This window comes from Neophocaena asiaeorientalis, unplaced genomic scaffold, assembly GCF_003031525.2.
Source record: "Neophocaena asiaeorientalis asiaeorientalis breed wild unplaced genomic scaffold, Neophocaena_asiaeorientalis_V1.1 scaffold540, whole genome shotgun sequence".
Taxonomy (NCBI): domain Eukaryota; kingdom Metazoa; phylum Chordata; class Mammalia; order Artiodactyla; family Phocoenidae; genus Neophocaena; species Neophocaena asiaeorientalis.
In genome coordinates, this window is record NW_020172141.1 from 1,762,745 (window position 1) to 1,776,973 (window position 14,229).

Here is a 14,229-nt window from a genome sequence, read left to right on the forward strand (position 1 = left end):
ACATTGGATGGACAGTCCAAGAGCCAGATGGAACCCGCAGGCCTCTTTGGTTTGGTCCGTACGCGGTTGGCCTGCATGGTTCCAGGGGATGCTATGTAATCTGTTGTCACGTTTCATCTGATGAGTTCGCTTGACAGTTCGCAGCTTGTCAGTTGAAACATCCAGCAACCTGTGGGCCACACTCCTCCTGCCTGGGCCCCATCAGCCCTGATCACCCTCCAGTGAACCCCCACCCGGTCCCCGTCTCCTCCCTGTTCCTCCTGACTTCCCAAGACCGCAGCCAGGCATTGGCAGCCTTTGTCATCCTGATTACGCGATTGTTTTTCTTAGAGCCGAGAAACAGCTTTATATCTCATGTCCCTGTCACAAGTAGGAAATAAAGGATTGGGTGGGCGAGATTTGAAGATAATGACCCATTTGACTTATTTTTCCTACTTGCTGGGCCCTGTAGGCTGTAGAGTTTACAACCTCAGGGGGAGAGGCCCGCTGCTGTTCCCTGCTATAGCTACTAGCATCTTAGCATAATTAGAACCTTCTTTCAGGGCCTGCTTTCGGTAATTCCTTGATAATGACTTAGCAACCAGAAATATTTGTGCTTCCCCATTAAAGTTTCCCAAGGGGCTCCCTCAGAAGGCCAGTATTCTCTGCAGAGAGAGAAATGTTTAAGAAAGTATAAATGAGGTGTTGCAGTGTTGATCAGAGGTTGCTTAGTGCTTACCAGTGGAGACTTTTGCTTTCACATTTGTTTTAATCTTACCCACTTGTCCTCTCACTCAGCACCCATGATTGGCTTCAGCCAAGTAGGTGAATGTTTCGAAACTCACAGCCCTCAGGATAGGCAGGAAGCTAATAGGAATGGCATGGACCGTGCTTCAGGGGAAGCGGTGGTGAAGTCGTTTGGCCTGAGTGTTCAGAAGACAGTAGGGAGGATGATGGCAAATTGGGGAATCCTTGCTCTGTCTGAAGTGGCCGCTATCCTCAGCCTCCTTCAGTCCTGCCGCTTGGACATTGGAGCCCCCTTTCTCCTGGTCTGGTACTGGGTACCTTTTCATTATCTCTCCTTTGGAATGAGGCTGTGTCGTTCCCTGGGTGATACTCATGACCAGCTATTTCTCTGCTTCCCACAGTGTCCCCAGGGCTTGCTCTACCTGTCTCACACCTCTCCTCTTTGTCTCCTCTTTCCCATCAGGTGGCAGCAGACTTCCAAGTCTTCGGGTTTGTCCAGCAGCTTACAGCCTGCAGGTGCCAAAGCGGATGCCCTCAGGGAGGAGATGGAGGAGTCTGCCAACAGAGTGGAGATTTGCAGGGTACCCAGCTCTTTGCTCCCCTCCACTGAGAAAGATGGGGAAGCCCTAAGGGAGTCCCTTTCTGTTGGCTGGAGGTCTATGAAAACCCTAACAGTGAGCCTCTGGTTGAATCAGCTTGAGCTGCATGAGCCCTAAGAGTTGGGGCTTTCATGGTGACCTGGTTGCGGGGGGACAGCAATGGGTGATCACTGATATTCCTGCGTGGTAGGCCAGGAGGAAGTGGCCTCGGTTTCTCCACGAAGATTTTGTAAGTCATCTGAGCCCCAAATCATAGATTCTAGGCCACCCAGAACAGTTGAGAGTTTAGACAGTAGATGAGCCTTGACTCCCTGTTGATATTACATTATTTTCTTGTTTGCCTTTTACTGTTTCCTGAGTCACTTTATCAGTCCTTTGCTTCGCAGGAGACATACATGTATCTATGAAGTTGAAATGCTAGCCAAGGAGACACTTGCAGCAAAGAAAATCTTCCATTTGTCAGGAGAGGAGGACCTCGTTCTACAAAGTGTGCCTCTGCCCTCGGGAGTGATAGGTGCCCCTCATCACCCATCACCCATGTTCAAATGTTTCTCATCTACGTTCCCCACAAACGTTTTATGGGGCTTTGTCAGCAATACCCATTCTTGATGCTCTGTGCATATGTACATCTGTATACATGCAGATATGCTAGTTTGGGTTTGGATCTAAGGAACAAAAATACCACATTTCCAGAATTATGCTGGTATCTGTTGTCTTCCTAACATACAGTTTTACAGGAGAGCAACCACTTTGCATGCATACATCTTTGTTCTTTGTGGCTTTATTGAATCTTACCTTGTCCGTCAGCTTCTGCTGTTATGACCACCCTGTACAGGTGATTCAGACATTGCATTCAGGTGACATTCACGGTCAGATAGAATTTCTCTCTGGAGTTAGAAACATCAAAAATATCTCGAAAGGATTTGTTATCTCTCAGCCTCCAGTTCTATGGAGCCAAGCAAAGTTAGACCAATACTTCAGACCCAAGACTCGTTGTGAGTAGAGCTGGTTTCTCATTTGAATTCCTGTGTCTATGGCAAAGATCTAGCTGGTGCTATTCGTGAAGAATCACTCTTCTCTCATGTTGATTTCCCTTTTACTCTGTGTCTTCTCTACCCATTTACCATGGGTTCATGTCCTTCAGTTAAATCTTGTTTCTTACAAAATTCCTTCTTCACCAGACACAGCAGGGTGATGTTAAGAGGGGCTGCTGGCGAGTTCCCTGGTAACCTAATGGTTAGGATTCCAGGCTTTCACTGCTGTGGCTGGGTTCACTCCCTGGTTGGGGAACTGGGATCCCACAAGCCTCACGGAGTGGCCAGGAATGAAGGAAAAAAAAAAAAAAAAAAAGTGGTGAGGGGAGCTGCTGAATGCAAACATCCAAACGCATTAGAGTAAAAGTTTAATAGCTTCACTCAGTCTTGGGTAGCTTCTTACATAGGCTGTTTTTACCAAAAAATATATTAAAATTCCTTTTCAGAGATTACAAAAGTATTGCATGTTCACCAAAACCAGTGGAAAAAATTTGAAAATATATTAAGAAAACACCAATAATTCTTTCCCTTCCTACCCAGCAACCAACCAACCCCTCTGTTTGCAAAGGAGGTGACCAGTTTGCCTGTCTCAACAATATTTATTAAGATTTGTTGTGGACAATGTGCCCTGTGATGTGCCAAGTGGCCGTAAAAGTTATACGGATAAGGAAGTAAGTGTTAGGACCTGTTACACAGCCTCCCGCCCTTTTTTCTTTTTTATAATCATACAAATATGCCCTCATATATAGCATTTTTCTAGGTACTTATTTTGTGTTTGTGTGTATGTGTGTGTTTATGAAACAGTCATGTTGTTTCTATTGGTCTATCACTTTTCTCAGTTAATAGTACATCCTGGACGTTTCTCCAGGTTAGTAGCTGTAGATCCAACTTAGTCTCCTTACTATGGTGCATGATATGCCTTAGTAAGGAGGTATCTACCGTGATATATTTAGCTATTTTTCCTAGTGATAGATATTCAAACTAATGTGTTGTGTTTCTTAGTATTTTGGCATCAACAAAAACGGTATAATCAACATCGTTTTATGTATATTCTTATACACTGGTAACTTTTTTCCCCTATAGGATAGATCCCCAAAAGTGATATTTTTAGGTAGAAGACTACGTATACTAGTTAAGTTTTAATAGATATTGACAGTTTACTTCTCTCTCTCTTTTTTTTTAAATTTATTTTATTTATTTATTTCTGGCTGCGTTGGGTCTTCGTTGCTGCGCGCAGGCTTTCTCTAGTTGCGGCGAGCGGGGGCTACTCTTTGTTGCAGTGTGCGGGCTTCTCATTGCTGTGGCTTCTCTTGTTGCGGAGCACGGGCTCTGGGCATGAAGGCTTAAGTAGCTGTGGCTTGCGGGCTCTAGAGCACAGGCTGGGTAGTTGTGGCACATGGGCTTAGTTGCTCCGTGGCATGTGGGATCTTCCCGGACCAGGGCACGAACCTGTGTCCACTGCATCGGCAGGCGGATTCTTAACCACTGCGCCACCAGGAAAGCTCCAGTTTACCTCTCTTAAAAGGAAACTGGGGCTTCCCTGGTGGCGCAGTGGTTGAGAGTCCGCCTGCCGATGCAGGGGACACAGGTTCGTGCCCCGGTCCGGGAAGATCCCACATGCCGCGGAGCGGCTGGGCCCGTGAGCCATGGCCACTGAGCCTATGCGTCCGGAGCCTGTGCTCCGCAACGGGAGAGGCCACAACAGTGAGAGGCCCGCGTGCCGCAAAAAAAAAAAAAGGAAACTGCAATTTATACTCCCACCACTAATATACAGAATTGGACATTTCACTTTATCTTTCTCTGTAGTGTATGTTTTTCCTGTTTTCAGTTTTTGCCCGTTCAGTGAGGGAAAAAAAGCTATCCCTATGTTATTGTAATTTTAATTTCCCAGGATGTTAGTGGTCCTAAGTATATCTTTGTGTATTTATTGGGCATTCTTCCTGTATTTCTAGACCTTCTTAGTTTGTCAAATTGTCTATTTGTATTGGCAGTCGGACCAGTATTTCTGTTGTTTTTAATGGCAATTTGTGTAAGTTCTCTGTATAATTAGAGATATTAAACTTTCTTCTGTCTGCTGTGCTGCAGATCCTTTTTCCAGTCTGCTGTTGTCTTTTGATTTTTGTTTATAGTGATGTCTGCCATTAAGAACTTGATCACATACCTGTATTTCCTTTGTATGGGAGAAGACCCCAGGTGGTCCATCAGGCACCTTCCACCTCAAGGTTAAGAAAGTTTTCTTCTTTAGTTTTGTTTTAATGTCTTTAATGCATCTTATACACCTATTTTGTGCATGTTAATATACCTGAAATTTATTTTTGTATGTGGTGTGCAGGAGAGATTTGGGTGTTTTCCCCCCATACGAAGAGGTAATTCATTTATTCGATAAGCCACCTCCCCCTGAAGTGAAATCCCATCATCTGATTCCTCAGATTTATTTCTGGGCTCTATTCCATTCATCTGCTTGTCTGTTCCTGGGATAATACTGGGCAGTGTCTCTTCTAGTGACTTCACAGCGATTATAATATTCAGTAAAATAACTCGCAGTCTCTTTCATAGCTCTCTTGTCTGGTCTGTGGCCTGTGTTTCATCATACGTACAGTAGGATGATCACATCCAGTGGATAAAAGCACGCATTGTGCTCTCGGCAGCTTTGTGTGCGGAGCAGATCCCCTTGAGAGCAGGCACTGATGTTTTCTCTAAAGTTCTCTTCTGACGACTCTTTTATTTCTACTTCATTGGCTGCCAGCTGTTCTAAACATCCACTGTGGTCCTCCTCCCTTCCCTTTCTGGGTTGCCCTAATTGGGTCATTTCCCCTTCTAGCTTCATGGCTTTGTATTCTCTCAGCTGGATCTCCTACACTGTGGCAGCCCAGCAAAAGGAAAGTTTGTGGGCTGAAGGTGACCGAGGTGGCAGTCTGGTTTCCCTGTGTTTACGCACAGCGAGGCCCAAGCAGAGCTCGCCAGACCTTTAGACCCAGAGAGCTTTGTTTTTTAAATTTTTATTGGAGTGTAGTTGCTTTACAGTGTTGTGTTAGTTTCTACCGTACAGCAAAGCAAATCAGCTATACATATACATAGATACATATAGCTTTTTTGGATTTCCTTCCCATTTAGGTCACTGCAGAGTATTGAGTAGAGTTCCCTGTGCTTTACAGTAGGTTTTCATTCATTTTCTATTTTATACATAGTATCAATAGTGTATATATGTCAATCCCCATCTCCCAGTTCATCCCACTCTCCCCTCCCCCTTGGTATCAGAACTCTTGTTCTCTGCATCAGTGTCTCTATTTCTGCTTTGCAAATAAGATCATCTGTATCATTTTTTTAGATTCCACGTATATGTGTTAATATACGACATTTGTCTTTAGACCCAGAGAACTTTAGATCCAGGAAAACCAAGTCAAGGTGGGTTCCATAAGACGGAACCTGCTGGTACCTGGGGCAGGTGGGCAGGTGCAGGGTTTCTTTTTTTATTCCTTCTTAGAATTTCCATGTCTCTACTTACATGATCCTTCTGCTCTTGTGTGCTGCCTACTTTTTCCATGAAAGCCCTTAGCATGTTAATCGTATTTTTAAAAATTCCTAGCCTGATAACTCTGACATTCTTGACACATCTGACTCTGGTTCTCATGCTTGTTCAGTTTCTCCAGACTGTGTTTTTGCCTTTTAGTATGCCTTGCAGGTTTTATCAAAAGGTGGACACAATGTGTACTGGGTAAAGGGAACTGAGGTAAGTAGGCCGTTAGTGATGTAGTAGTCAGGTGTGGGAGCCGGGGAAGCATTCTGTAGCCCTGTGATTAGGATGAACAGGGAGATGGGGTTGAACCGGGTTCAATCCCTGGTTGAGGAACTAAGATCCCACAAGCCCCACGGCATAGCCAAAAAAAAAAAAGTTTCTCCTAAGGGTAGGTCTTGTTAAGAGTAGAATGCTCTAGTACATTTCAAAATGGTACCTTTCCTCTTCCCCTTGGCAAAAGCCAAAGAGGGTTTTTCTCTGATGTTCACTGTGAGAACTTAACTCAGCAAAAGTGTGAGGGCTCCCCGGCTCCCTGGAGGTTTTAATTCTCAGACTTGCCACCCTGAGCTTCCTGCGGTTTGTCAATTACAGTTCAGGGTTTCCTGAAACTATGGAGGTTTCTGCTCCCGGATTTCTTCTCCAGTAAGTTGTGATTCTCGTATTCACCTGTCTGCCTCTCTGGTTTGGGGGCAGTGGTTTGCCCTGTACCCTCACTTCTCTGATGGATCTAAAAAGAGTTGTTGATTTTTTAGTTTTTTGCAGCTCTTTACGTTTGTTAGGACTGAGCTTCTACGTGTCAAACAGGAAACCCGAAGTCAGCAGTAAAAATCAAGGTTTCACTTTTTACCAAGAAAAAGTACTTAAGAGACCAGTATTTATAAATATCTTGGGGATTTTTTTTAACAACAGAAATATCTAAAATCCTACCATAACATTTTATAATATAGGGTAATTATAAAATATTACTAAGGAAATCAAAGAAGGCTTTATAATACTGAGAGGTGTTTTTAGATGAGAAGAGTTAATACTATACAAATTGAATTTCCCAAAATTATTTTGATTACAAGTGTAGTATTTTGATTGTGGTAAATTGCAATAAATGTTTCAAAGGGTAGTAAAAGGTTTCTGAAGTTATGGTGGGAGAATCACTGGAGCTTTGAATTATTATCTCCTAAAATGTATTATAGAATTACATAGTTAAAAATAGGTACTATTTAAAAAATAAAAACATCGGTGGAGAAAAAAAAAAAAGGCCTCCCAGCCAGAAGAAACTCCAGAATCCAAGTATATGAGAAGTTTCATCTGTGTGATTTGTAATCCATAGGGACAATCTATTCGTGAATAATTCTCAGACATTTGGTTAGTTCTTTGAAAAAAGAAATCTGTATCTGATACAAGTATCAAAATAAATTCCCAATTTATTAAAGATTTAAATGTCATATTCTCTACTGAATATATATATATGGATATTTATATTGTTGGTTGAGAAGCACCAAGCAGATTACCAAAGGAGGAAGTTGTAAAGAGAAAAGTTTCATACATACTCCTATTTACAGAAGCCCTAAAAAAACGCAGTACCAAAAAAAAAAAAAACCAGTTACAGTTTCAAACAGGAAATTGGGGAAGCTATTAGCAGTATTTGATAAAACTGATGGTCTCATCAATCTAAAACACTCTTAGAAATCTTATAAATAAGAAATAGATGAAGACTCTCATAGGAAAATAGGTACTCAGGGTCACAAGGAATTGACAGTGGATGACACAAATAGGTAAGAAAGGTAGAAGAAAGTTAAGCTCTTGATCAAAAAATACAAATTAAAAACACATTATTTAAATTTCCTTTATACATTTGATTGTGATTAAACAGAATTAAATGGTTATTATAGAAAACAAACAAAACTCATGGATTAGTCCTTGTAGTACAAATGGTGATCTTTCAGCAGTATAATGCATAAGATCTAATTTCCCAACTCATAATTATCTTTCTAATATTTTTTAAGTTAACTCTAAGGAATTATACAATCAGAATTAATTTCAGGGCTTCCCTGGTGGCGCAGTGGTTGAGAGTCCGCCTGCCGATGCAGGGGACGCGGGTTCGTGCCCCGGTCCGGGAAGATCCCACATGCCGGTGAGCGGCTGGGCCCGTGAGCCATGGCCGCTGAGCCTGCGCGTCCGGAGCCTGTGCTCCGCAACGGGAGAGGCACAGAACTTATCCAAAGAAATAATCAAGAGATGGGTGGAAAACTGTATAAACAGGTGCTTTTTCAAGTGTTGTTATAATAGCGATAAATTAGAAACACAATAACCAGCAACAGAAACAGAGTCCGTCCACACAGTAAATATCACGACCAATAGAAAGCATGTTTCTCTGGGGGCGGTAACGAGCTACCAAGCTCATTTTTGGTAAACCAGGCAATCGTGTGACTGATTAAAATAAGTACAAAATGGGCAAATGTCAGTAGTGCTTATCTCTGCACGGTTATCTCTGTGTGGTGGGATTACAGGTGAATCTGTTTTTCTACTTCGTATGTTTTTGAGTATGGATCCGTTGCAAAATCAGAACACAAGTGATTTTTTAAACACATGAAATTCTGGTGGTTATTAACGGAAGGTTTTTTCCCCTTTATAAAGAAAATTCACTAATGATTTAGATTAATGGGAATTTATTTTTAAAATATTCTATTGATATTTATGAATACAATAAATTTAATAACATGTATTAATAATTGTTAATTTAGATTAATATTTATTTATTTTAAATTTTTGGCCGTGCTGCACAGCACGTGGATTCTCAGTTCCCCAACTGGGGGTCGAACCCGGGCCCCCTGCATTGGAAGCACAGAGTCTTAACCATTGGACCGCCAGGGAAGTCCCAATATTTATTTTATTTATTTAGATGAATGGAAATTTGATTTCGAGTTTCCACTTTTATTTCTCACTTGTGTGGCTTGCTTGGAGTCTATATTGTTAACTTCCTAAGCCGGTAATGTGATTGTACCTTCAGAAAATCCTGTCATGTTCCTGAGGGCACACACAGTTGGCCCGACTTCTCTGAGATCATCTGCTGAGTCGTTGAAGGTGATTTGATACGGCATTTAGTCCCTTCCGAGGCTCGCTTCCTTTCCTCTGTCTGCCGAGCCATTTTTATCACTCCACCCTTTGTTTTTCCCTGACTTGAAATATCTCCCTTAGGCCTGTCAGGCTGGCGATGGACGTTTCCAGACCAAGTTCTGCTGGGGGGATGGCAGACAAGGTTGAGTTCCAACAAAACCACTTCCTCTTGCACCTTTGACAGATTAAGCATTTATGGTAGGGACGCTCTGGTGGAAGGGAACTGAGGTGGGTGGTCCTAGAGCCCCTTTTATTCTTTGGGAAAGTTACCTTGAACTCTTGGTAGCTACTCGTCTGAAAGTGGGATCTTGGTTCTATTGTCTTGTGTACAAGAATGCTTTAAGGATGTTTGCCTGTCAAGGATACTGGAAAAGGAAGCAGATTACTCCTCCCATCCCCGTGCTCGCTGAGAACAGCTTAATCGGCAGCTGGAGAAGCTGCTGAGGTGGTTGCAGTCGGTACAGAATGCTCTTCCTGCATCCTGTAGTTGCCGCTTTAATTCCTTCTGCATCTGGGTCAGCTTTCTTGTGCTGTCTTTTTTTTCCCTTCCTTTTTACTGAGATACAGCTGACATACAATATCATGTTAGTTTCAGGTGTGTTACACGATGATTTGACATTTGCATGCATTATGGAATGATCACCACGATAGGTCGAGTAACAGTCTGTCCCCATACAAAGTTATTGGAGTTCTATTGACCATCTCCCTTGTGCTGTCTGTTACATCCCGTGGCTTCTTTATTATGTAACTGGAAGGTTGCACCTCTTAATCCCCCTCACCTATTTTCCCCACCCCCCAACCCCTTCCCGTCTGGCAGCTACTGTTTGTTCTCCGTCTATGAGTCTGTTTTCGTTTGGTTTTGTTTTTTAGATTCGACCTATGAGATCATGCAGTATTTGTCTTTCTCTGTCTGACTTATTTCACTTAGCATAATGCCCTCTAGGTCTGTTCATTGTTACAAATGGCGAGATTTCATTCTGTTTTTATGGCTGGGTAGTATTCTGTTGTATATACACCACATCTTCTTTATCCATTGGTCTATCAGTGGACACTTAGGTTGCTTCTATATCTTGGCAATTGGAAATAGTGCTGCTCTAAGCATTGGGGTGATATTTTCACGTTACTTCAGCTTGAACATTATAGACTCTTTTCTCCTTAACTAAGCATCTCTTCTGAAGATCTACCTCAGGTCTACCAAATAGGGAGGGATGTCAGAGATCACAGGACTTGCACACACAAGTTTAGAGATGGGACATGTCCAAAGATACGGTTATTGACAAAGTCTACGTCCGCTCAAGATGCACTTTTATCGCACCTTGCAGGGAGTGTTTCTGTGAAACAGACAACTGTCCTCCTTGGAGGGAACACTTTCCAGTACCAGACACAGCATTCAGCCATGGTTCTCGGTCCCATGGGAAGCTCAGCGGTGGCGGACTGTTTACACTATGAGATTTGTGTGTGGTGTTGGATGAGTCCAGGTTTTGCCAAGTTTGGAATCAGCAGTCCTTCCCCTGCCCACCTGTCTTACCCAGCTTCCCACGACTTGGTGTGTTTCTGTTTCTTTGCCATATGCTGGTGATCAGCCAATCAGAATTGAGGATGAAGGAGAGCTAGGCAGGTAGCATCATCAGAGGGACGAGGCGGCAAGACGAGGAAAGCAGAAGCACAGTTTGTACCTGGCGGGGCTGCCTCAGACGGCGGTGCCTGCCACAGAGATGTAGGGAAGTAATTTGCGCATCACTCCCCCATACCAGCTTTCCTAACTCTTGATGGAGCCCACGTGTTAAATAAACGCCCTGGGAAAACACTGGCTTAGGTGTTCTTTTCCCGCTTATTCATCCTCTAGAGCCGTGGTTGGGAAACGGGGGAATGTCCACAGGCAAAGTTTGTAATCTGTCAAGTATTATGAAAAATGAGGTCAACCACGGTTAAGGCTCTTTCTTCTGTGATGCTTAGACTCCCGCGTGACCCACTCTCTGTCGTGTTTTACTCCCTCCAGGACCAGCTGTCGGCTGACATGTACAGCTTTGTGGCCAAAGAAATTGACTATGCAAACTACTTTCAAATGGTAAGTTTCCAGAAGGGTGAGGCCGCTTGAAGTCTGTTTACAGGCATCACGGTGCGGACAGGGAGGAACGTCGGCCTCGAACTGAGGACCCCTAGATCGAGCACGTCCTGAGAACGGATGGGGCTTTGGCTGTTCTCCCTGTGAATAAATCCTGCCTTCTAGTTCTCCTTGTATGGATTTCTCCAAAAGCCCAAGAATAAAATTCAGCTTCATCCGTGAAGATGACTGCAACTCAGTGATCTGTGGCAGTGGTTCTCAACCAGGGGTGATTCTGTCTCCTCTGCCAGCAGAGGTTTGGCCATGTCTGGAGACATCTGTGGCTGTCACCATTGAGGGGAGGTGTTACAGGCATCCAGGAGGTGGAGGTCAAATTTGTTGCTAAACATCCTGCAACGCACAGGACAACTCTCACAACAGAGGATAATCCAGCCCCAAAATGTCAGCAGAGCCAAGGTTGAGAAACCTGAATGTATCATCAGTAAGGAACTTGGGAAGAAGAAGAAGAAGAAGAAGAAAAACCCCACCTGGCGCATATTCGTTTTTTAATCTAGATTTTTGCCCAAGACGGTGGCAAGTAGGTAAACGAGGATTGATACGGCCTGTTTGCCTGTCTTTCATCTATGAGAGCAGATTTAGAGAGTAGAGAAACAGGGTCTGAGTCATCCATACTTGAATGATCGGGCCCAAATAATTAGGACCCTGTCTATTTACCAGGGAAAATACAAAGCAACTGGGAAAAAAAAAACTGGAGAAGAAAAAATACAAATGAAAAATCCAGTTAAGCTCACCTGCTTTTAAAGTTGGGAATGAAACTCAAATCTCAAAGCATCTCTTTATGGTCAAGGAAGTAACAGAAAAGGAGGGAAGGTAAAGGGAAGAAAGAGGAGGAGGAATTCTGAGAAGTTTAAATGTGTTGATAAGCGTGGGGCAGAGCTGTGGGCTGTCAGCACTCTCCCTGCGTGGGAGAGTGGCTGAGAAGGCCAGAGTTTCTTCTGCCCTGAGAGAGAGCTGATAGGCATTCCTTCCAACTTGGAAAGTTTATTTTAAAATAGTGGGATTGGGCTTTCCTGGTGGCGCAGTGATTAAGAATCGCCTGCTAATGCAGGGGACACAGGTTCGAGCCCTGGTCCGGGAAGATCCCACATGCCGCGGAGCGACTAAGCCCTTGAGCTGCAACTACCGAGCCTGCGCTCTAGAGCCTGCGAGCCACAACTACTGAAGCCCACGTGCCTAGAGCCCGTGCTCTGCAACAAGAGAAGCCACCGCAACGAGAAGCCCACGCACCACAACGAAGAGTAGCCCCCGCTCGCCGCAACTGGAGAAAGCCCACGTGCAGTAATTTTCAAGTATATTCCATCAGTTTTATTTGCGAAGATAATATTTCATTTTAGAGTTTCTAAAACGAATGACATTGTTGACATCCCAAGCATTATTAGCTTGCCTGATTGCCATTTGGGTACCATTTATTGCAGCATTCTGATTTTTTTTTAATTCCCTTTTCGTCTTCCTTGGGGATGACAGTAGCTACTTTTCACACCAGACTTCTCAGCAGAGTGACTCCCACCTTTTCCCTCACACATGCACAATTTTTTTTGGAGGAGGAGGAGGTAGAGATTCAGAAAATAAATGAAGTGACTGTTGTTCACAGGTTTTCCTCTGCTCTTATCACCATTTCAGCAGCTTTTTTAGTAGTGAGATGGGCAAAGTAGAACATCTTGAAGGACTTTGCTCTTTGGCCTGCATGACGATAACCAAAGCAATTTTACCTCCCAAGACACTTGAAGAGGATTGTGGAGCAAGCACGTGTTTTCCGACCGGTTATATCTTGAACTGTTCTGGCAGAAATCAAGATATATAGAGGCTCCTGGCATTTAGCGCCATCTCATAGGCACACGGATTTCTGAATGTGTTCTCCATTTATAGCCTTTCATTGTTGCACCTCTTCGGTGCCTTTTGCTGGGAGAACTGGGGGCGGGGTGCTCACTAGGTGGGGCGACGGTGAGGGCAGGCTCAGCCCTGGGGTGTCCTGTCTTACCCCCCGATTCCGCTGCTTTCCAGACTTTCATGTGTGGTCACTTCCCTGCCGCAGAGGCTAAGGAGACACGTGCCCATCATCGCGGGTGGATGGGGGAGAGAGCAGGGCACCCCAACGGCGCGGCAGCCTGTGCTCCCCACCCTTCTGCAAAGGGTAATGCTCACTCTTGTGTTTCCTCAGCTCATAGAAGTGCAGGCCGAGTACCACAGGAAGTCACTGACGCTCCTGCAGGCTGTGTTGCCTCAGATAAAAGCACAGCAGGGTGAGTGCAGACCTTGCCTGGACCGGGGAGGCTGGGGAGCCTGCTTCCCAGAGAAGCCTGGTGCCCTGTGCTTGGCTCACCTGCTGCGTCCCGAGCAGTGCCACGTTTCGATGAGCCCCAGGACCTCCCCTAGCAGGTGCCTTGCCCCAGCGGCAGTGAAGCCAAGCACACTCACACACACTGCCCCAACGGGGATGAGTCGGGTGTGCATGGGCCTGCATGGAGGTGCGTGGGTGACAGGAAGCCCACCGGCTCTGCTCACATGGGCTGGCCTTCCATTCCACCCACTCCCCCCATCATCCCCCAAAACCCCAAGAATGGAGACTCAGCTGGGCTCCGTGTCTTTGGTAGACTTAGGAGAATCTGTGTGAGCAGAGGAAGGGAAGATGCCCACATGGGTGACCTCCACTGACCCCTTTCACTGACCCCTCTCTTGCTCCGCTCCCCCCGACAGAGGCCTGGGTGGAGAAACCTTCCTTCGGGAAGCCCCTGGAGGAGCACCTCCTGATCAGCGGCCGGGAGATTGCCTTCCCCATCGAGGCGTGTGTGACGATGCTGCTGGAGTGTGGGATGCAGGAGGAGGTGGGTCTGGGCACGGCCGAGCTCTGCCTTGAGCAGGTCTCCTCGTCCGCGAGATGGAGCCTCTGGGGTCTCCTTCTCTGTTAACCGTCCTCGCCCAACCCCACAAACCCAAACCCATGAAGACGCGGTACAGCTGCCCTTCCTCAAACCGGCCCTGCTTTCTCTCATGAGCCTTTGCTCTCCGGGGACAGTGGTGGATTGCGGGAAATGATACCACTGGCCCTGAGGATCTTACAGCCCCGCTCTGGCCCTTCTTTCTGCGTTTTTAACCTGGTTGGGGCATTTTCCTCCCCCT

At 45.1% G+C, this 14,229-nt stretch overlaps 1 protein-coding gene across 2 annotated transcripts in view; it reads left to right on the top strand.

Moving 5' to 3' along the window:
* The window catches only part of ARHGAP44 (Rho GTPase activating protein 44), a 144,054-nt gene that overhangs the window by 97,431 nt on the left and 32,394 nt on the right, over window positions 1–14,229 (top strand). For both annotated transcript variants that reach the window (XM_024753072.1, XM_024753065.1), the window contains exons 7-10: window positions 1,190–1,307; window positions 10,987–11,055; window positions 13,271–13,352; window positions 13,807–13,934. In XM_024753072.1, coding sequence (XP_024608840.1) covers window positions 1,190–1,307; window positions 10,987–11,055; window positions 13,271–13,352; window positions 13,807–13,934 — 397 coding nt within the window. The remainder of the gene's footprint in view (window positions 1–1,189; window positions 1,308–10,986; window positions 11,056–13,270; window positions 13,353–13,806; window positions 13,935–14,229) is intronic.